The 21871-nt window shown below is 40.2% G+C and overlaps 1 protein-coding gene across 1 annotated transcript; it reads right to left on the bottom strand.

Moving 5' to 3' along the window:
* Positions 1 to 362: 362 nt before the first annotated feature.
* Positions 363 to 21844, bottom strand: LOC116619156 (probable cytosolic iron-sulfur protein assembly protein CIAO1). The gene is made up of 15 exons (XM_032383590.2): positions 21521 to 21844; positions 21361 to 21419; positions 20615 to 20670; positions 20052 to 20084; positions 19728 to 19797; positions 19392 to 19542; positions 18689 to 18787; positions 18101 to 18181; positions 17367 to 17445; positions 17195 to 17275; positions 16966 to 17068; positions 16678 to 16721; positions 16525 to 16608; positions 1039 to 1122; positions 363 to 590 (listed from the first exon to the last, which is right to left on the bottom strand). Exons 1-15 carry the CDS (start codon positions 21607 to 21609, stop codon positions 492 to 494), a joined length of 1212 nt encoding a protein of 403 aa, XP_032239481.2. The 5' UTR covers positions 21610 to 21844; the 3' UTR covers positions 363 to 491.
* Between the last annotated feature and the right edge of the window lie 27 nt (positions 21845 to 21871).

Raw genomic sequence — 21871 nt, forward strand, 5'->3', positions numbered from 1 at the left:
TGCCTGACCTTTTCTCGACAAAGTGATTACAGGGGACATAGACAAGTTTTATTGGAGCCTTGTGGATTTTTCGCGATACTAACTTCTTACTCATCGAGAGTGACCTCATGCAAGGAAATATCAAACTGAGGCTTTGGCGTATCGACCGGGGCCTTCCGAGGCCACCCCAGGAGGTGAAAACTTTATGTGTGGGGAGTGGCCTATCTGAAAATTCCATCCGTATTCCCAAAGAGTGCTATGAAAAAACGATCCGTTTTAAACGGATGACGTGATGACAGGTGACGAAAGAAGTATAAATTGCTAGAGAAATGAAGAACATTCAAAGAAAACTATTCGGCAGCATAAAATTAACGACCAATAAATTATTGAAGTAATTCATGTATTTCAATTATTTACACCTAGATCCACAAAATGAGTCATGACAATTATGTATTTACAAACGCCTACTATTGCCGTACGGGGAAGACAGTATTCCCTTTAATTTCTTGTGTTCACTCTGTTTGCTCTACTGCACTATGCCATAGTCGAACAGTTCCGTCGAACCCACAGGAAGCCAGTACGGATAGAGGTTCACAATACCATAGATCGCGCTAGAAAAAAAAAAGACTCAGAAAAAAGATTAGTTGTTAGTTGCTGTTGAAAAAAGTTAGTTGTCGTTATTGATGTTAATATAGATAAGAACTCATTTTCCGCCTCCACGTGCGTCTATTATTTGCCGTTTGCTTATCCGTTGAATAAAACATGAAAACCTTTACTTTTGCGAACATAGAAAGTTCCCTAAAATTTCCGTAAAAAATCGTTTTACCCTTTCTTATTCAGTCCGATGTAACATTACAAAACAAGCGCGAAAATACATGAAGCACGAATCGGCGAAAATGACGATGACGTGATGATGATGACAACACTGTTGCTAACGATGAATAAGGGCCGATGATGATGATTGTGATGACGATGACGATGATGACGACGACGGTGATGACTAATACTGACACTCATTTTTCGACTAAAACAAACACACTATCTTTAAACAATACTTACAACCATTCCAGTATGGCCTTGCAGCTTAGCAACCACTCCCTGACTTGTAACTTCCCATACTACAATGCTTTTGTCTTGTGAAGTCTGTGGAAGCAAGGCAAAGTTAAGTAGAAGTTAACCACTTACACACCCTCATTCAAATTTCTTTTGCTGGCCAAGTTAGGGGTAGCAAATGGTAAATATGGGGAATATTTGGTCTTTTAATGGTCCCCAAGTGGTATTTTAATGGTCCCCAAGTGCTCTAAAATGAACATGTAATGCTAAAATGCCCACAACTCTTTGCACTTATATCAAGGCAACTAAAGCAAGTAGGGTCACGGGCTTACTCACCTTAGATCCTCTAGTAACATTGTTTTAATATTGTTTAAATATGTTTGTGCTTTTTTAGCGTTACAGTAAGATAAACAGTTCCGTATCACTTCATGTTAAAATTGCTCTATCTTTTTTGAAGAGTGCCCAATGCTCATGATTCACTCAAATTTACTTATGCATAAAATATACACAGAAAAGACTACACATTTTCTAAAATTATTTTATTTTTTGGTTGTTTGCCAATGTTTTTTTTAAAAGATGAATGCAGATGCAGTGATCATTGTTGTTTCTTTTAGGGTGTAAATTGAGAGCCTTGAGTATCTTTTAGGGGTGAAAATGAGAATGCCCAGATTTTTTTTACCTCCGTATCTTTTAGGGTGCTATTATAGCCATCGCTCATCTAACTTGTAGCTTATAAAAGAGCATTAGAACATGTCAATCGGTGTTTTTAGATCACTAACCAGCGTAAAAATCACGATTGATAGCAAGCTTAACAATGATCTGTTTGTTTAGCCTGCTTTTTTGACCTCAAAAAACATGTTTCAGTTACACATGATTATCAGATGTAATGGAGTGCTGAATGACTATGCATATGCAAATCCGTGAGGAACCAGAAGAATCTGATAAATTTTTCACATGTAGTGCCCTTCACTCACCGAGTATATGCAATGCCCTTCACTCACCAAGTATATGTAATGCCCTTCATTCACCGAGTATATGTAATGCCCTTCACTCACCAAGTATATGTAATGCCCTTCACTAACCGAGTATATGTAGTGCGTTTCACTCACCAAGTATATGTAATGCCCTTCACTCACCAAGTATATGTAATGCCCTTCACTCACCGAGTATATGTAATGCCCTTCACTCACCAAGTATATGTAATGCCCTTTACTCACCAAGTATATGAAATGCCCTTCACTCACCGAGTATATGTAATACCCTTCACTCACCAAGTATATGTAGTGCCCTTCACTCACCGAGTATATGTAATGCCCTTCACTCACCAAGTATATGTAATGCCCTTTACTCACCGAGTATATGTAATGCCCTTCACTCACCAAGTATATGTAATGCCCTTCACTCACCAAGTATATGTAATGCCCTTCACTCACCGAGTATATGTAATACCCTTCACTCACCAAGTATATGTAGTGCCCTTCACTCACCGAGTATATGTAATGCCCTTCACTCACCAAGTATATGTAATGCCCTTTACTCACCAAGTATATGAAATGCCCTTCACTCACCGAGTATATGTAATGCCCTTCACTCACCGAGTATATGTAGTGCCCTTCACTCACCGAGTATATGCAATGCCCTTCACTCACCCAGTATTTGAAGTGCGTTTCACTCACCAAGTATATGTAACACCCTTCACTCACCGAGTATATGTAACGCCCTTCACTCACCGAGTATATGTAATACCCTTCACTCACCGAGTATATGTAAAGCCCTTCACTCACCGAGTATATGTAAAGCCCTTCACTCACCAAGTATATGTAGTGCCCTTCACTCACCGAGTATATGTAATGCCCTTCACTCACCGAGTATATGTAATACCCTTCACTCACCGAGTATATGTAACGCCCTTCACTCACCAAGTATATGTAATACCCTTCACTCACCAAGTATATGTAGTGCGTTTCACTAACCGAGTATATGTAGTGCCCTTTACTCACCAAGTATATGTAGTGCCCTTCACTCACCAAGTATATGTAGTGTCCTTCACTCACCAAGTATATGTAACGCCCTTCACTCACCAAGTATATGTAGTGCGTTTCACTCACCGAGTATATGTAATGCCCTTCATTCACCGAGTATATGTAGTGCGTTTCACTCACCAAGTATATGTAGTGCGTTTCACTCACCAAGTATATGTAGTGCGTTTCACTCACCAAGTATATGTAATGCCCTTCATTCACCAAGTATATGTAGTGCGTTTCACTCACCAAGTATATGTAGTGCGTTTCACTCACCAAGTATATGTAGTGTGTTTCACTCACCGAGTATATGTAATGCCCTTCATTCACCGAGTATATGTAGTGCGTTTCACTCGCCAGGTATATGTAGTGCGTTTCACTCGCCAGGTATATGTAATGCCCTTCACTCACCGAGTATATGTAACGCCCTTCACTCACCAAGTATATGTAGTGCGTTTCACTCACCAAGTATATGTAGTGTCCTTCACTCACCGAGTATATGTAATGCCCTTCACTCACCAAGTATATGTAATGCCCTTCACTAACCGAGTATATGTAATACCCTTCACTCACCGAGTATATGTAACACCCTTCACTCACCAAGTATATGTAATGCGTTTCACTCACCAAGTATATGTAACGCCCTTCACTCACCAAGTATATGTAATGCCCTTCAATCACCGAGTATATGTAATGCCCTTCAATCACCGAGTATATGTAATGCCCTTCACTCACCGAGTATATGTAATACCCTTCACTCACCGAGTATATGTAACACCCTTCACTCACCAAGTATATGTAATGCGTTTCACTCACCAAGTATATGTAACGCCCTTCACTCACCAAGTATATGTAATGCCCTTCAATCACCGAGTATATGTAATGCCCTTCACTCACCGAGTATATGTAATGCCCTTCACTCACCGAGTATATGTAATACCCTTCACTCACCGAGTATATGTAACACCCTTCACTCACCAAGTATATGTAATGCGTTTCACTCACCAAGTATATGTAACGCCCTTCACTCACCAAGTATATGTAATGCCCTTCAATCACCGAGTATATGTAATGCCCTTCAATCACCGAGTATATGTAATGCCCTTCACTCACCGAGTATATGTAACACCCTTCACTCACCAAGTATATGTAATGCCCTTCACTCACCAAGTATATGTAATGCCCTTCACTCACTGAGTATATATAATGCCCTTCACTCACCAAGTATATGTAATACCCTTCACTCACCGAGTATATGTAACACCCTTCACTCACCAAGTATATGTAATGCGTTTCACTCACCAAGTATATGTAACGCCCTTCACTCACCAAGTATATGTAATGCCCTTCAATCACCGAGTATATGTAATGCCCTTCACTCACCGAGTATATGTAACGCCCTTCACTCACCGAGTATATGTAATGCCCTTCACTCACCAAGTATATGTAACGCCCTTCACTCACCGAGTATATGTAATACCCTTCACTCACCGAGTATATGTAACGCCCTTCACTCACCGAGTATATGTAATGCCCTTCACTCACCGAGTATATGTAATGCCCTTCACTCACCGAGTATATGTAATACCCTTCACTCACCGAGTATATGTAACGCCCTTCACTCACCAAGTATATGTAATACCCTTCACTCACCAAGTATATGTAGTGCGTTTCACTAACCGAGTATATGTAGTGCCCTTTACTCACCAAGTATATGTAGTGCCCTTCACTCACCAAGTATATGTAGTGTCCTTCACTCACCAAGTATATGTAACGCCCTTCACTCACCAAGTATATGTAGTGCGTTTCACTCACCGAGTATATGTAATGCCCTTCATTCACCGAGTATATGTAGTGCGTTTCACTCACCAAGTATATGTAGTGCGTTTCACTCACCAAGTATATGTAGTGCGTTTCACTCACCAAGTATATGTAATGCCCTTCATTCACCAAGTATATGTAGTGCGTTTCACTCACCAAGTATATGTAGTGCGTTTCACTCACTAAGTATATGTAGTGCGTTTCACTCACCGAGTATATGTAATGCCCTTCATTCACCGAGTATATGTAGTGCGTTTCACTCGCCAGGTATATGTAGTGCGTTTCACTCGCCAGGTATATGTAACGCCCTTCACTCACCAAGTATATGTAGTGTCCTTCACTCACCGAGTATATGTAATGCCCTTCACTCACCAAGTATATGTAATGCCCTTCACTAACCGATTATATGTAATACCCTTCACTCACCGAGTATATGTAACACCCTTCACTCACCAAGTATATGTAATGCGTTTCACTCACCAAGTATATGTAACGCCCTTCACTCACCAAGTATATGTAATGCCCTTCAATCACCGAGTATATGTAGTGCCCTTCAATCACCGAGTATATGTAGTGCCCTTCAATCACCGAGTATATGTAGTGCCCTTCAATCACCGAGTATATGTAATGCCCTTCACTCACCAAGTATATGTAGTGCCCTTCACTCACCAAGTATATGTAGTGCCCTTCACTCACCAAGTATATATAATGCCCTTCACTCACCAAGTATATGTAGTACCCTTCACTAACCGAGTATATGTAATGCCCTTCACTCACCAAGTATATGTAATGCCCTTCACTAACCGAGTATATGTAATACCCTTCACTCACCGAGTATATGTAACACCCTTCACTCACCAAGTATATGTAATGCGTTTCACTCACCGAGTATATGTAATGCCCTTCACTCACCAAGTATATGTAATGCCCTTCACTCACCGAGTATATGTAATACCCTTCACTCACCAAGTATATGTAGTGCCCTTCACTCACCGAGTATATGTAATGCCCTTCACTCACCAAGTATATGTAATGCCCTTTACTCACCAAGTATATGAAATGCCCTTCACTCACCGAGTATATGTAATGCCCTTCACTCACCGAGTATATGTAGTGCCCTTCACTCACCGAGTATATGCAATGCCCTTCACTCACCCAGTATTTGAAGTGCGTTTCACTCACCAAGTATATGTAACACCCTTCACTCACCGAGTATATGTAACGCCCTTCACTCACCGAGTATATGTAATACCCTTCACTCACCGAGTATATGTAAAGCCCTTCACTCACCGAGTATATGTAAAGCCCTTCACTCACCAAGTATATGTAGTGCCCTTCACTCACCGAGTATATGTAATGCCCTTCACTCACCGAGTATATGTAATACCCTTCACTCACCGAGTATATGTAACGCCCTTCACTCACCAAGTATATGTAATACCCTTCACTCACCAAGTATATGTAGTGCGTTTCACTAACCGAGTATATGTAGTGCCCTTTACTCACCAAGTATATGTAGTGCCCTTCACTCACCAAGTATATGTAGTGTCCTTCACTCACCAAGTATATGTAACGCCCTTCACTCACCAAGTATATGTAGTGCGTTTCACTCACCGAGTATATGTAATGCCCTTCATTCACCGAGTATATGTAGTGCGTTTCACTCACCAAGTATATGTAGTGCGTTTCACTCACCAAGTATATGTAGTGCGTTTCACTCACCAAGTATATGTAATGCCCTTCATTCACCAAGTATATGTAGTGCGTTTCACTCACCAAGTATATGTAGTGCGTTTCACTCACCAAGTATATGTAGTGTGTTTCACTCACCGAGTATATGTAATGCCCTTCATTCACCGAGTATATGTAGTGCGTTTCACTCGCCAGGTATATGTAGTGCGTTTCACTCGCCAGGTATATGTAATGCCCTTCACTCACCGAGTATATGTAACGCCCTTCACTCACCAAGTATATGTAGTGCGTTTCACTCACCAAGTATATGTAGTGTCCTTCACTCACCGAGTATATGTAATGCCCTTCACTCACCAAGTATATGTAATGCCCTTCACTAACCGAGTATATGTAATACCCTTCACTCACCGAGTATATGTAACACCCTTCACTCACCAAGTATATGTAATGCGTTTCACTCACCAAGTATATGTAACGCCCTTCACTCACCAAGTATATGTAATGCCCTTCAATCACCGAGTATATGTAATGCCCTTCAATCACCGAGTATATGTAATGCCCTTCACTCACCGAGTATATGTAATACCCTTCACTCACCGAGTATATGTAACACCCTTCACTCACCAAGTATATGTAATGCGTTTCACTCACCAAGTATATGTAACGCCCTTCACTCACCAAGTATATGTAATGCCCTTCAATCACCGAGTATATGTAATGCCCTTCACTCACCGAGTATATGTAATGCCCTTCACTCACCGAGTATATGTAATACCCTTCACTCACCGAGTATATGTAACACCCTTCACTCACCAAGTATATGTAATGCGTTTCACTCACCAAGTATATGTAACGCCCTTCACTCACCAAGTATATGTAATGCCCTTCAATCACCGAGTATATGTAATGCCCTTCAATCACCGAGTATATGTAATGCCCTTCACTCACCGAGTATATGTAACACCCTTCACTCACCAAGTATATGTAATGCCCTTCACTCACCAAGTATATGTAATGCCCTTCACTCACTGAGTATATATAATGCCCTTCACTCACCAAGTATATGTAATACCCTTCACTCACCGAGTATATGTAACACCCTTCACTCACCAAGTATATGTAATGCGTTTCACTCACCAAGTATATGTAACGCCCTTCACTCACCAAGTATATGTAATGCCCTTCAATCACCGAGTATATGTAATGCCCTTCACTCACCGAGTATATGTAACGCCCTTCACTCACCGAGTATATGTAATGCCCTTCACTCACCAAGTATATGTAACGCCCTTCACTCACCGAGTATATGTAATACCCTTCACTCACCGAGTATATGTAACGCCCTTCACTCACCGAGTATATGTAATGCCCTTCACTCACCGAGTATATGTAATGCCCTTCACTCACCGAGTATATGTAATACCCTTCCCTCACCGAGTATATGTAACGCCCTTCACTCACCAAGTATATGTAATACCCTTCACTCACCAAGTATATGTAGTGCGTTTCACTAACCGAGTATATGTAGTGCCCTTTACTCACCAAGTATATGTAGTGCCCTTCACTCACCAAGTATATGTAGTGTCCTTCACTCACCAAGTATATGTAACGCCCTTCACTCACCAAGTATATGTAGTGCGTTTCACTCACCGAGTATATGTAATGCCCTTCATTCACCGAGTATATGTAGTGCGTTTCACTCACCAAGTATATGTAGTGCGTTTCACTCACCAAGTATATGTAGTGCGTTTCACTCACCAAGTATATGTAATGCCCTTCATTCACCAAGTATATGTAGTGCGTTTCACTCACCAAGTATATGTAGTGCGTTTCACTCACTAAGTATATGTAGTGCGTTTCACTCACCGAGTATATGTAATGCCCTTCATTCACCGAGTATATGTAGTGCGTTTCACTCGCCAGGTATATGTAGTGCGTTTCACTCGCCAGGTATATGTAACGCCCTTCACTCACCAAGTATATGTAGTGTCCTTCACTCACCGAGTATATGTAATGCCCTTCACTCACCAAGTATATGTAATGCCCTTCACTAACCGATTATATGTAATACCCTTCACTCACCGAGTATATGTAACACCCTTCACTCACCAAGTATATGTAATGCGTTTCACTCACCAAGTATATGTAACGCCCTTCACTCACCAAGTATATGTAATGCCCTTCAATCACCGAGTATATGTAGTGCCCTTCAATCACCGAGTATATGTAGTGCCCTTCAATCACCGAGTATATGTAGTGCCCTTCAATCACCGAGTATATGTAATGCCCTTCACTCACCAAGTATATGTAGTGCCCTTCACTCACCAAGTATATGTAGTGCCCTTCACTCACCAAGTATATATAATGCCCTTCACTCACCAAGTATATGTAGTACCCTTCACTAACCGAGTATATGTAATGCCCTTCACTCACCAAGTATATGTAATGCCCTTCACTAACCGAGTATATGTAATACCCTTCACTCACCGAGTATATGTAACACCCTTCACTCACCAAGTATATGTAATGCGTTTCACTCACCGAGTATATGTAATGCCCTTCACTCACCAAGTATATGTAACGCCCTTCACTCACCAAGTATATGTAATACCCTTCACTCACCAAGTATATGTAGTGCCCTTCACTCACCAAGTATATGTAATGCCCTTCACTCACCAAGTATATGTAATGCCCTTCACTCACCAAGTATATGTAATGCCCTTCACTCACCAAGTATATGTAATGCCCTTCACTCACCGAGTATATGTAATGCCCTTCACTCACCAAGTATATGTAATGCGTTTCACTCACCAAGTATATGTAATGCCCTTCACTCACCGAGTATATGTCATGCCCTTCACTCACCAAGTATATGTAATGCCCTTCACTCACCAAGTATATGTAGTGCCCTTCACTCACCAAGTATATGTAATGCCCTTCACTCACCGAGTATATGTAGTGCGTTTCACTCACCAAGTATATGTAATGCCCTTCACTCACCAAGTATATGTAACGCCCTTCACTCACCAAGTATATGTAACGCCCTTCACTCACCAAGTATATGTAACGCCCTTCACTCACCAAGTATATGTAACGCCCTTCACTCACCAAGTATATGTAATGCCCTTCACTCACCAAGTATATGTAACGCCCTTCACTCACCGAGTATATGTAGTGCCCTTCACTCACCAAGTATATGTAGTGCGTTTCACTCACCAAGTTTATGTAGTGCTCTTCGCTTACCAAGTATATGTAACACCCTTCGCTCACCAAGTATATGTAATGCCCTTCGCTCACCAAGTATATGTAACGCCCTTCACTCACCAAGTATATGTAGTGCCCTTCACTCACCAAGTATATGTAATGCCCTTCACTCACCAAGTATATGTAGTGCGTTTCACTCACCAAGTATATGTAACGCCCTTCCCTCACTAGTATATATAATGCCCTTCACTCACCAAGTATATGTAGTGCGTTTCACTCACCAAGTATATGTAATGCCCTTCACTCACCAAGTATATGTAGTGCCCTTCACTCACCAAGTATATGTAATGCCCTTCACTCACCAAGTATATGTAACGCCCTTCACTCACCAAGTATATGTAATACCCTTTACTCACCGAGTATATGTAGTGCCCTTCACTCACCGAGTATATGTAGTGCCCTTCACTCACCAAGTATATGTAGTGCGTTTCACTCACCAAGTATATGTAATGCCCTTCACTCACCAAGTATATGTAATGCCCTTCACTCACCAAGTATATGTAACGCCCTTCACTCACCGAGTATATGTAACGCCCTTCCCTCACTAGTATATATAATGCCCTTCACTCACCGAGTATATGTAATACCCTTTACTCACCAAGTATATGTAATGCCCTTCACTCACCAAGTATATGTAATGCCCTTCACTCACCGAGTATATGTAACGCCCTTCACTCACCAAGTATATGTAGTGCCCTTCACTCACCAAGTATATGTAATGCCCTTTACTCACCAAGTATATGTAGTGCCCTTCACTCACCAAGTATATGTAGTGCCCTTCACTCACCAAGTATATGTAATGCCCTTCACTCACCAAGTATATGTAGTGCGTTTCACTCACCGAGTATATGTAACGCCCTTCACTCACCGAGTATATGTAACGCCCTTCCCTCACTAGTATATATAATGCCCTTCACTCACCGAGTATATGTAATGCCCTTCACTCCCCAAGTATATGTAGTGCCCTTCACTCACCGAGTATATGTAACGCCCTTCACTCACCGAGTATATGTAGTGCCCTTCACTCACCAAGTATATGTAACACCCTTTACTCACCATGATATGTAGTGCCCTTCACTCACCAAGTATATGTAGTGCCCTTCACTCACCAAGTATATGTAATGCCCTTCCCTCACCAAGTATATGTAACACCCTTCACTCGCCAAGTATATGTAACGCCCTTCACTCACCAAGTATATGTAGTGCCCTTCACTAACCGAGTATATGTAATGCCCTTCATTCACCGAGTATATGTAACGCCCTTCACTAACCGAGTATATGTAATGCCCTTCATTCACCGAGTATATGTAACGCCCTTCACTAACCGAGTATATGTAGTGCCCTTCACCCACCGAGTATACGTAATGCCCTTCACTCACCGAGTATATGTAGTGCTTTTCACTCACCAAGTATATGTAGTGCGTTTCACTCACCAAGTATATGTAATGCCCTTCACTCACCGAGTATATGTAGTGCTTTTCACTCACCAAGTATATGTAGTGCGTTTCACTCACCAAGTATATGTAGTGCTTTTCACTCACCAAGTATATGTAGTGCATTTCACTCACCGAGTATATGTAGTGCTTTTCACTCACCAAGTATATGTAGTGAGTTTCACTCACCAAGTATATGTAGTGCGTTTCACTCACCAAGTTTATGTAATGCCCTTCAATCTACGAGTATATGTAATGCCCTTCATTCACCGAGTATATGTAACGCCCTTCACTCACCGAGTATATGTAGTGCCCTTCACTCACCAAGTATATGTAATGCCCTTCACTCACCGAGTATATGTAGTGCGTTTCACTCACCAAGTTTATGTAGTGCTCTTCACTCACCAAGTATATGTAACGCCCCTCATTCACCAAGTATATGTAACGCCCTTCACTCACCGAGTATATGTAACACCCTTCACTCACCGAGTATATGTAATGCCCTTCACTCACCGAGTATATGTAATACCCTTCACTCACCGAGTATATGTAACACCCTTCACTCACCAAGTATATGTAATGCGTTTCACTCACCAAGTATATGTAACGCCCTTCACTCACCAAGTATATGTAATGCCCTTCAATCACCGAGTATATGTAACACCCTTCACTCACCAAGTATATGTCATGCCCTTCAATCACCGAGTATATGTAATGCCCTTCAATCACCGAGTATATGTAATGCCCTTCACTCACCGAGTATATGTAATACCCTTCACTCACCGAGTATATGTAGTGCCCTTCACTCACCAAGTATATGTAATGCCCTTCACTCACCGAGTATATGTAGTGCGTTTCACTCACCAAGTTTATGTAGTGCTCTTCACTCACCAAGTATATGTAACGCCCCTCATTCACCAAGTATATGTAATGCCCTTCACTCACCGAGTATATGTAATACCCTTCACTCACCGAGTATATGTAACGCCCTTCACTCACCAAGTATATGTAATACCCTTCACTCACCAAGTATATGTAGTGCGTTTCACTAACCGAGTATATGTAGTGCCCTTTACTCACCAAGTATATGTAGTGCCCTTCACTCACCAAGTATATGTAGTGTCCTTCACTCACCAAGTATATGTAGTGCGTTTCACTCACCAAGTATATGTAGTGCGTTTCACTCACCGAGTATATGTAATGCCCTTCATTCACCGAGTATATGTAGTGCGTTTCACTCGCCAGGTATATGTAGTGCGTTTCACTCGCCAGGTATATGTAACGCCCTTCACTCACCAAGTATATGTAGTGTCCTTCACTCACCGAGTATATGTAATGCCCTTCACTCACCAAGTATATGTAATGCCCTTCACTAACCGAGTATATGTAATACCCTTCACTCACCGAGTATATGTAACACCCTTCACTCACCAAGTATATGTAATGCGTTTCACTCACCAAGTATATGTAACGCCCTTCACTCACCAAGTATATGTAATGCCCTTCAATCACCGAGTATATGTAGTGCCCTTCAATCACCGAGTATATGTAGTGCCCTTCAATCACCGAGTATATGTAGTGCCCTTCAATCACCGAGTATATGTAATGCCCTTCACTCACCAAGTATATGTAGTGCCCTTCACTCACCAAGTATATGTAGTGCCCTTCACTCACCAAGTATATATAATGCCCTTCACTCACCAAGTATATGTAGTACCCTTCACTAACCGAGTATATGTAATGCCCTTCACTCACCAAGTATATGTAATGCCCTTCACTAACCGAGTATATGTAATACCCTTCACTCACCGAGTATATGTAACACCCTTCACTCACCAAGTATATGTAATGCGTTTCACTCACCGAGTATATGTAATGCCCTTCACTCACCAAGTATATGTAACGCCCTTCACTCACCAAGTATATGTAATACCCTTCACTCACCAAGTATATGTAGTGCCCTTCACTCACCAAGTATATGTAATGCCCTTCACTCACCAAGTATATGTAATGCCCTTCACTCACCAAGTATATGTAATGCGTTTCACTCACCAAGTATATGTCGTGCCCTTCACTCACCAAGTATATGTAATGCCCTTCACTCACCGAGTATATATAATGCCCTTCACTCACCAAGTATATGTAATGCCCTTCACTCACCGAGTATATGTAGTGCCCTTCACTCACCAAGTAAATGTAATACCCTTCACTCACCAAGTATATGTAATGCCCTTCACTCACCAAGTATATGTAATGCCCTTCACTCACCAAGTATATGTAATGCCCTTCACTCACCAAGTATATGTAATGCCCTTCACTCACCAAGTATATGTAATGCCCTTCACTCACCAAGTATATGTAATGCCCTTCACTCACCAAGTATATGTAATGCCCTTCACTCACCAAGTATATGTAATGCCCTTCACTCACCAAGTATATGTAACGCCCTTCACTCACCGAGTATATGTAGTGCCCTTCACTCACCAAGTATATGTAGTGCGTTTCACTCACCAAGTTTATGTAGTGCTCTTCGCTTACCAAGTATATGTAACACCCTTCGCTCACCAAGTATATGTAATGCCCTTCGCTCACCAAGTATATGTAACGCCCTTCACTCACCAAGTATATGTAGTGCCCTTCACTCACCAAGTATATGTAATGCCCTTCACTCACCAAGTATATGTAGTGCGTTTCACTCACCAAGTATATGTAACGCCCTTCCCTCACTAGTATATATAATGCCCTTCACTCACCAAGTATATGTAGTGCCCTTAACTCACCAAGTATATGTAGTGCGTTTCACTCACCAAGTATATGTAATGCCCTTCACTCACCAAGTATATGTAGTGCCCTTCACTCACCAAGTATATGTAATGCCCTTCACTCACCAAGTATATGTAACGCCCTTCACTCACCAAGTATATGTAATACCCTTTACTCACCGAGTATATGTAGTGCCCTTCACTCACCGAGTATATGTAGTGCCCTTCACTCACCAAGTATATGTAGTGCGTTTCACTCACCAAGTATATGTAATGCCCTTCACTCACCAAGTATATGTAATGCCCTTCACTCACCAAGTATATGTAACGCCCTTCACTCACCGAGTATATGTAACGCCCTTCCCTCACTAGTATATATAATGCCCTTCACTCACCGAGTATATGTAATACCCTTTACTCACCAAGTATATGTAATGCCCTTCACTCACCAAGTATATGTAATGCCCTTCACTCACCGAGTATATGTAACGCCCTTCACTCACCAAGTATATGTAGTGCCCTTCACTCACCAAGTATATGTAGTGCCCTTCACTCACCAAGTATATGTAATGCCCTTTACTCACCAAGTATATGTAGTGCCCTTCACTCACCAAGTATATGTAGTGCCCTTCACTCACCAAGTATATGTAATGCCCTTCACTCACCAAGTATATGTAGTGCGTTTCACTCACCGAGTATATGTAACGCCCTTCACTCACCGAGTATATGTAACGCCCTTCCCTCACTAGTATATATAATGCCCTTCACTCACCGAGTATATGTAATGCCCTTCACTCACCAAGTATATGTAGTGCCCTTCACTCACCGAGTATATGTAATGCCCTTCACTCACCGAGTATATGTAGTGCCCTTCACTCACCAAGTATATGTAACACCCTTTACTCACCATGATATGTAGTGCCCTTCACTCACCAAGTATATGTAGTGCCCTTCACTCACCAAGTATATGTAATGCCCTTCCCTCACCAAGTATATGTAACACCCTTCACTCGCCAAGTATATGTAACGCCCTTCACTCACCAAGTATATGTAGTGCCCTTCACTAACCGAGTATATGTAATGCCCTTCATTCACCGAGTATATGTAACGCCCTTCACTAACCGAGTATATGTAATGCCCTTCATTCACCGAGTATATGTAACGCCCTTCACTAACCGAGTATATGTAGTGCCCTTCACCCACCGAGTATACGTAATGCCCTTCACTCACCGAGTATATGTAGTGCTTTTCACTCACCAAGTATATGTAGTGCGTTTCACTCACCAAGTATATGTAATGCCCTTCACTCACCGAGTATATGTAGTGCTTTTCACTCACCAAGTATATGTAGTGCGTTTCACTCACCAAGTATATGTAGTGCTTTTCACTCACCAAGTATATGTAGTGCATTTCACTCACCGAGTATATGTAGTGCTTTTCACTCACCAAGTATATGTAGTGAGTTTCACTCACCAAGTATATGTAGTGCGTTTCACTCACCAAGTTTATGTAATGCCCTTCAATCTACGAGTATATGTAATGCCCTTCATTCACCGAGTATATGTAACGCCCTTCACTCACCGAGTATATGTAGTGCCCTTCACTCACCAAGTATATGTAATGCCCTTCACTCACCGAGTATATGTAACGCCCTTCACTCACCGAGTATATGTAGTGCCCTTCACTCACCAAGTATATGTAATGCCCTTCACTCACCGAGTATATGTAGTGCGTTTCACTCACCAAGTTTATGTAGTGCTCTTCGCTTACCAAGTATATGTAACACCCTTCGCTCACCAAGTATATGTAACGCCCTTCACTCACCAAGTATATGTAATGCCCTTCACTCACCAAGTATATGTAACGCCCTTCACTCACCAAGTATATGTAGTGCGTTTCACTAACCGAGTATATGCAATGCCCTTCACTCACCAAGTATATGTAATGCCCTTCACTCACCGAGTATATGTAACGCCCTTCACTCACCGAGTATATGTAGTGCCCTTCACTCACCAAGTATATGTAACACCCTTTACTCACCAAGTATATGTAGTGCCCTTCACTCACCCAGTATTTGAAGTGCGTTTCACTCACCAAGTATATGTAGTGCGTTTCACTCACCAAGTATATGTCATGCCCTTCACTCACCAAGTATATGTCATGCCCTTCACTCACTGAGTATATGTAACGCCCTTCACTCACTGAGTATATGTAGTGCGTTTCACTCACCAAGTATATGTCATGCCCTTCACTCACCAAGTATATGTAATGCCCTTCACTCACTGAGTATATGTAGTGCGTTTCACTCACCAAGTATATGTAGTGCGTTTCACTCACCAAGTATATGTCATGCCCTTCACTCACCAAGTATATGTAATGCGTTTCACTCACCAAGTATATGTAATGCCCTTCACTCACTGAGTATATGTAGTGCCCTTAACTCACCGAGTATATGTAGTGCCCTTAACTCACCAAGTATATATAATGCCCTTCACTCACCGAGTATATGTAGTGCCCTGAAGGGTGCCAGCAGCTTCTTGGTTGACTGTACTCATCGTTGAGCGAGCCATAAAAATTAGCAATCTGAGATAACATCAACATTTGAGCTCTCACAATCATTGGAATAACAACATAATCATGCTCTATACTTACCTGGGATCCATTTTCAAGATCATATATAATAAGTCTGTTTTTATCTAAGGAAGAAAAAAAATCAAATAGCTGTCTCATCCTTCAGACACTGTTTAGTTGTTGTTGTTGTTGTTTGTATTCTTCTGAAAAAAATCCTATTTAGTCCGTTGCAATCCCCTCCCCCCCCAAAAAAATGAATAACATAGATGTTGATATATGTACTGTTATTTGAGTTTTTACCGAAAGTAAAAGTCTAAATACTGACTAAACAAATGTTGACCACATATACTAACAAACTATGTGAGTTACCAGTAGATACAAGAATGAACTTGTCAGAAGGACAGCAGCTAATGTCCATGGCTGTAAAGCTGACATAGTCATCTCCAAGAGCATTCATATTTATTGCCTTTATCTGTAGATAAAATTAAATGTTTTTGTATGACCCGAGGTTCTACTATACATTCTAAATAATGAATGTGAACCTTTTTATAAAATTTAGGGGCTGGGCTTTTTTAAATTAATCCTCATTTCTCCTTACCTCGTTGGGTTCATCTTCTGTCATATCAATAATATGTAATTTGTGGTCATTTCGGATGGCAGTAATCAAAACATCAGTGGTCTGAAATAGGTAAAGATTGCAATAAAGAAAAAAACTGAGAAAATCTAATATAGAAAATTATGTTATGTTATTTGAACACAGATTGACAAACCTGTCTGAATGTGATTGCTTCAACCTGGCCGTTAAATCTCATCTGCTTTTTCAACACATATTTATCATTTTCATTTCCTCTGAACCAAAAACAAAAAAAAACAATGCATTACATTTTGATTTCTCAGATTACACAACTCTTTAAACATTATTTATTTCATTGCAGAAAGTAACTCTCATGCAGTTTTTGCAGTAGTTTTGTTAATTTTAAAGTTACTTTTAGCCTTTTGGTATGCTTACATATAAACTTTTTTGCACACCTGCCAAACTTTAGTGTCACATTTGTGGAAGCAATGAAAATTTTCAATATTTCAAAAGCAGGTACATAATAAGCCAGGTTCACACTAGCAATTTCTGTTGTGTGACAAGCTGTATTAATTTATGCTTTGCTTGTGATTTCCAATACATCCTAGGCTTCCATGCAATGAAATTCATTTCAAAATAGCAGCAGATCACTTCTGAACAACATATTGTGTTTAATCGAGTTTTCTTGCTTTTTCTGCTATACTTATTAGAGGTTTCACATAGAATTTGCAACTGTTTACACAAAAAATGAGATAATTGAATTGGCTGTAATAAATGTGTATGTAGTTGTCAATTAAATTGCTGCCGATGCGAAATTAACTGTTGATGTGAAATTGCTGCAGGCTTTTCTTACATGCACAATTCAGGGTTGCAGCTAGATGGCTGAAAATAAAGTAGCTCAGTTTGCAAACAATCAAAGGTATCTTGTACCTGTAAATACAGATGCTCTGGTCATAGGAAGCTGTTGCAAAGCAATTTCCAGAAGGAGACCATCTCACTCGCACAACAAACCTATGAAACATATTCTCATCTTCAACACAAAACCTAAAGTAATAAAATACAACAAGAATAAAAGATATTTCTTCACTCAATGATCCCTGGCTATTACTTAAAGTGATTTACAAAAGAAAAAACACACAGATTGAAAACAGATACCTACCTCTATTTTGAGTTGTTTCAGCCTGTCAAGGTAAAACACTGCTGCTACTAGTCAGCAACTGAGCAATGGGTGAATAATGGGGAAACAATTTATTTGTACAGGATATAACTACATTTATTGTGGAACTTTCTTTAGGCTGGCCATATTTGAGCCCCCATATTTCAATCATTTTGTGTTGCAGAATAATTCATTTTGTTTTTCTTCCGATTTGAGGTTTTGTGATAATTTTTAGGGGAATCCCCTGGTATTCACTGGAACCCCTTTTGTGAAATCCTGCTCTTTAAAAAATTCCAAAGTTTAACAATTCTCCAAACAAAGCAAGATACACTAAAATAAGATTACACGTAGGTATTACTTACTTTCTATGGTGATCAAATGACTGGAGTACCGATGGCTCACTGTTTGTGAGCTGGACAAGGCATACTTTTCTATCCATGCTTCCAGTAAGCATAAGACTCCTATCATCAATAACAAAAAAATCAAGCATGTACTTTATCTTAATCTTAGCATATTGTTTTAATTAGATAGCTAAAAGACATGTGTTCCACATATGGTATAAGAGGCATTTATTGCAAGGCTCCTTATTAAATATGTATTAAATTTAAGCCAATTTTTTAGACATGAGAAACACCCGCCACTAAATGATGCAGCTGATTGTGAGGCTGCAATCAAATGTTTTGCCTTATTATATTTATTATATATAGTGTATAGGCACCCAGTGTATAAAACACATAAAATTATCTTTTTGAAGCAGAAGAGCATATCCAACATAGAAAATGGAATGGAAAGGGTTGTTGGTGTTCTATGTTAAAGTGAAGGCTAGCTTGCCCACAGCCCACAATAAGGAATGGTTACATATGTATAGCTGTATGGGTTAAACAGTCAAACTAAGGCACTATTTTCAAAGGCTAATATATAGTTTTTGCAGGAATTAGCCTTAGCTTTTTGGTCTCATTATATTTTATTAAACACAAGCCTGTTTTGTATGGGCTGCATAGACTCAAAATCTTCAGTCTTAAAGCCTAAAGTGGCTGGTTGCGGTTAAAAAATATGTGTACCTACTGTTTGAATGGATGGCAATCAATTGTGATAAGAGCCGCAGAGTGAAGGGTCGTCTGTGAAGGGAGGTTTTTAATGCTTGACGTATCATGAGGAAGAGGTACGGGGAGCACCAATGTAGTCAACATGCCTCCAGTTGAACCCATTATTAACACTGTTTAAAAGCCAAAAGGGAGTTATATATAAAATTGTGAATAAATAAAAAGGTACTCATTTAAAATGCTGTCCAAGTGTGAAAAGTAAGATAAGAAAAAAAAGGGATCACAAAAAGAAATCACTTTCTATGGATCAAATAGTATAATCTTTTAAAATATCTTTTGAAAATGGCTACAATGTTACCTCCATCAGATTGGAGTCGCAAGGCTAAGATGTTAGACCCTCCAACCAAACACTCCAGACAAATCAAACACTGAAAAATAAACAAACAGCAAAAATGTAAAATACAATCAAACCCCGCTAACTTGAACTCTGAAGAGAAGTAAAAATCAGTTTGAGTTAGCAGGGAATTCCAGTTTGCAGAGTAAAAATTACTCAAAATAAGGTTCAAGGGAAATCGAACTTAGTTCGAGTTAGCGGGGATTTCGCTTTAGTTGAATTCTAGTTAGTGGGGTTCTACTGTAAATTCAAGTATATGAAAAAAAGGTAACTGCATATTATGAGTACCTTGTTAGCAAATGTGCTACCAGCAATGTCACTCTGAAAAAAATGCCAAAAAATAAATTAAAAATAAACAAAAAAAGAAATCAAAAAGGCATCTAAAGGAGCGGTCATTAATTACTGGGGGGGGGCAGCAAATATGTAGGGGGGGCTACATTTTTTTGGCGTCGATTCACGTACAAATTCATGCAAATAAATATCTATGAAACTAGAGGATCGATAGATGGGTTAAACAAGCTGTTTACTAATTTTTGATAAAAAAAGCATGTTCAAATCCTAAGGATGAAAGGACATTTTCATCCAGAGTTTGTAATGTGCATGGCATCTGACAATTAAGTAAATTAGAAGTCCCTCCAATAACTTGCAAATGGCTTGCATCACCAGTTAAAAAATTGGTATAAAGGACAAACTGATGTAAAGAAATGACTACTCTTAGCAGAGAAATTCAAAAATCAAAACTTTGGGATTTTTTATTATGTTATCCAGGGGCATTTTGTTTGATGCAGATGCAATGTTGTGTAACAGATAATTCATGTAGTTGTGTTTTCTAATAAATAGGTCTTCCCTACCAAGGGCAAAAGACTGGGAGCCAACACTTTGTCTCTTGTAAGTTCATGGTATTCATCTGTTAAGTGAAAAAAGATTAACCATTATTGTAGAACACACCTCATAAATAAACATGAAACTGACTTTCATTTTACACCTTATGACTCCAAACATAAGCACACATCCAGGGGGTGCATGTGGGTGCGCATTATCATTTTTCCATATGAAACTAATGACGGCATCATGCTCAGCAATATACTGGGTATGCACCTGTCACATAGCTGAGAGATTTCATACAAAATGTTTAAAAAAATAATAGCTCTTAACTAGTCCCATTTAGGTATGAACCAAGGACTCCAAACGATTGTAAGGAGAACCAAGTATTTCAAGAAGGCATACCAGTTTCCTCCCCCATGTACCTAGAACTCACTATTTCAAAGCAAATCTGCACATGTCGAGAGGATGGGCTAAAAACTACACAAACTCAGTAGCGGGTTAGGGGGTTAACCCCCCCCCCCCCCCCCTTTGTTTGGGCTGGCTTTTTTTATTGTTTCCATTGAAACAACCTATGTAACAAAAGTTATATGGTACCAATAATATCTACATAATTATCTACATCTACATCTTGTGTCTGTTCATTCCAAAATCGTTACAAAGGTAAAATAATGAGATAACTTTTTGAGTCAAACTCCCCCCCCCCCCCCCCTGGAGAAAGCTAGATCCGCCCCTGAGACTATGGTACTAAGTGCCATAAAACACGTGATCTTACCTAAAACGGACAGCAGTTCACCAGATTTCTTTATAGAATCTTCTTTAAATTCGAAACCACTGAAATTTTAAGTTAAAATTGTAGAGGAACGCAAGGTTGTGTACCACAAGAACGCGACAATTAAACGGGATTAATGACTGATGATAATTGGCATTATTACCTCTCTTCTTGAAAAGCTGAGAGAGATTTCAAGTAGCCTTGTTCGTGTAGAAACTGTGAAATTAGTTTGTGCACTTTCTCGCGGTCCATCGCTGAACATAAATTTTGTTTGATTAGCTATGTTCTTCTTGATTCGACGAGAAGATACGACGCATTCGATCCGCCATATTTAGCACAGTAACCTGGCCTCCTAGCGCCTCGAGATGAAGGTTTATAATGCGAGAATAAAACGTCACAAAATGTATCTAAAATCCCGAATGTTTTGCTAGAAAAGATTTTAAAATACAAGGATGAAGTGGATGCTTCCGTCCTGCATCGCAACATCTCAACAACGCATTGAATGTTGTGCTAT

Source organism: Nematostella vectensis, chromosome 2 (assembly GCF_932526225.1).
Source record: "Nematostella vectensis chromosome 2, jaNemVect1.1, whole genome shotgun sequence".
In the NCBI taxonomy this organism is placed as follows: Eukaryota; Metazoa; Cnidaria; class Anthozoa; order Actiniaria; family Edwardsiidae; genus Nematostella; species Nematostella vectensis.

Coding starts and splice junctions, on each gene's coding strand:
- LOC116619156 (XM_032383590.2), bottom strand. CDS start 21,609: ATGGACCGCGAGAAAGTGCACAAACTAATTTCACAGTTTCTACACGAA. Junction 18,182..18,688: donor TCATTTGATCACCATAGAAA/GTAAGTAATACC, acceptor TATGTTTCATAG/GTTTGTTGTGCGAGTGAGAT. Junction 17,069..17,194: donor CAGAAGATGAACCCAACGAG/GTAAGGAGAAAT, acceptor TTTTATCTACAG/ATAAAGGCAATAAATATGAA.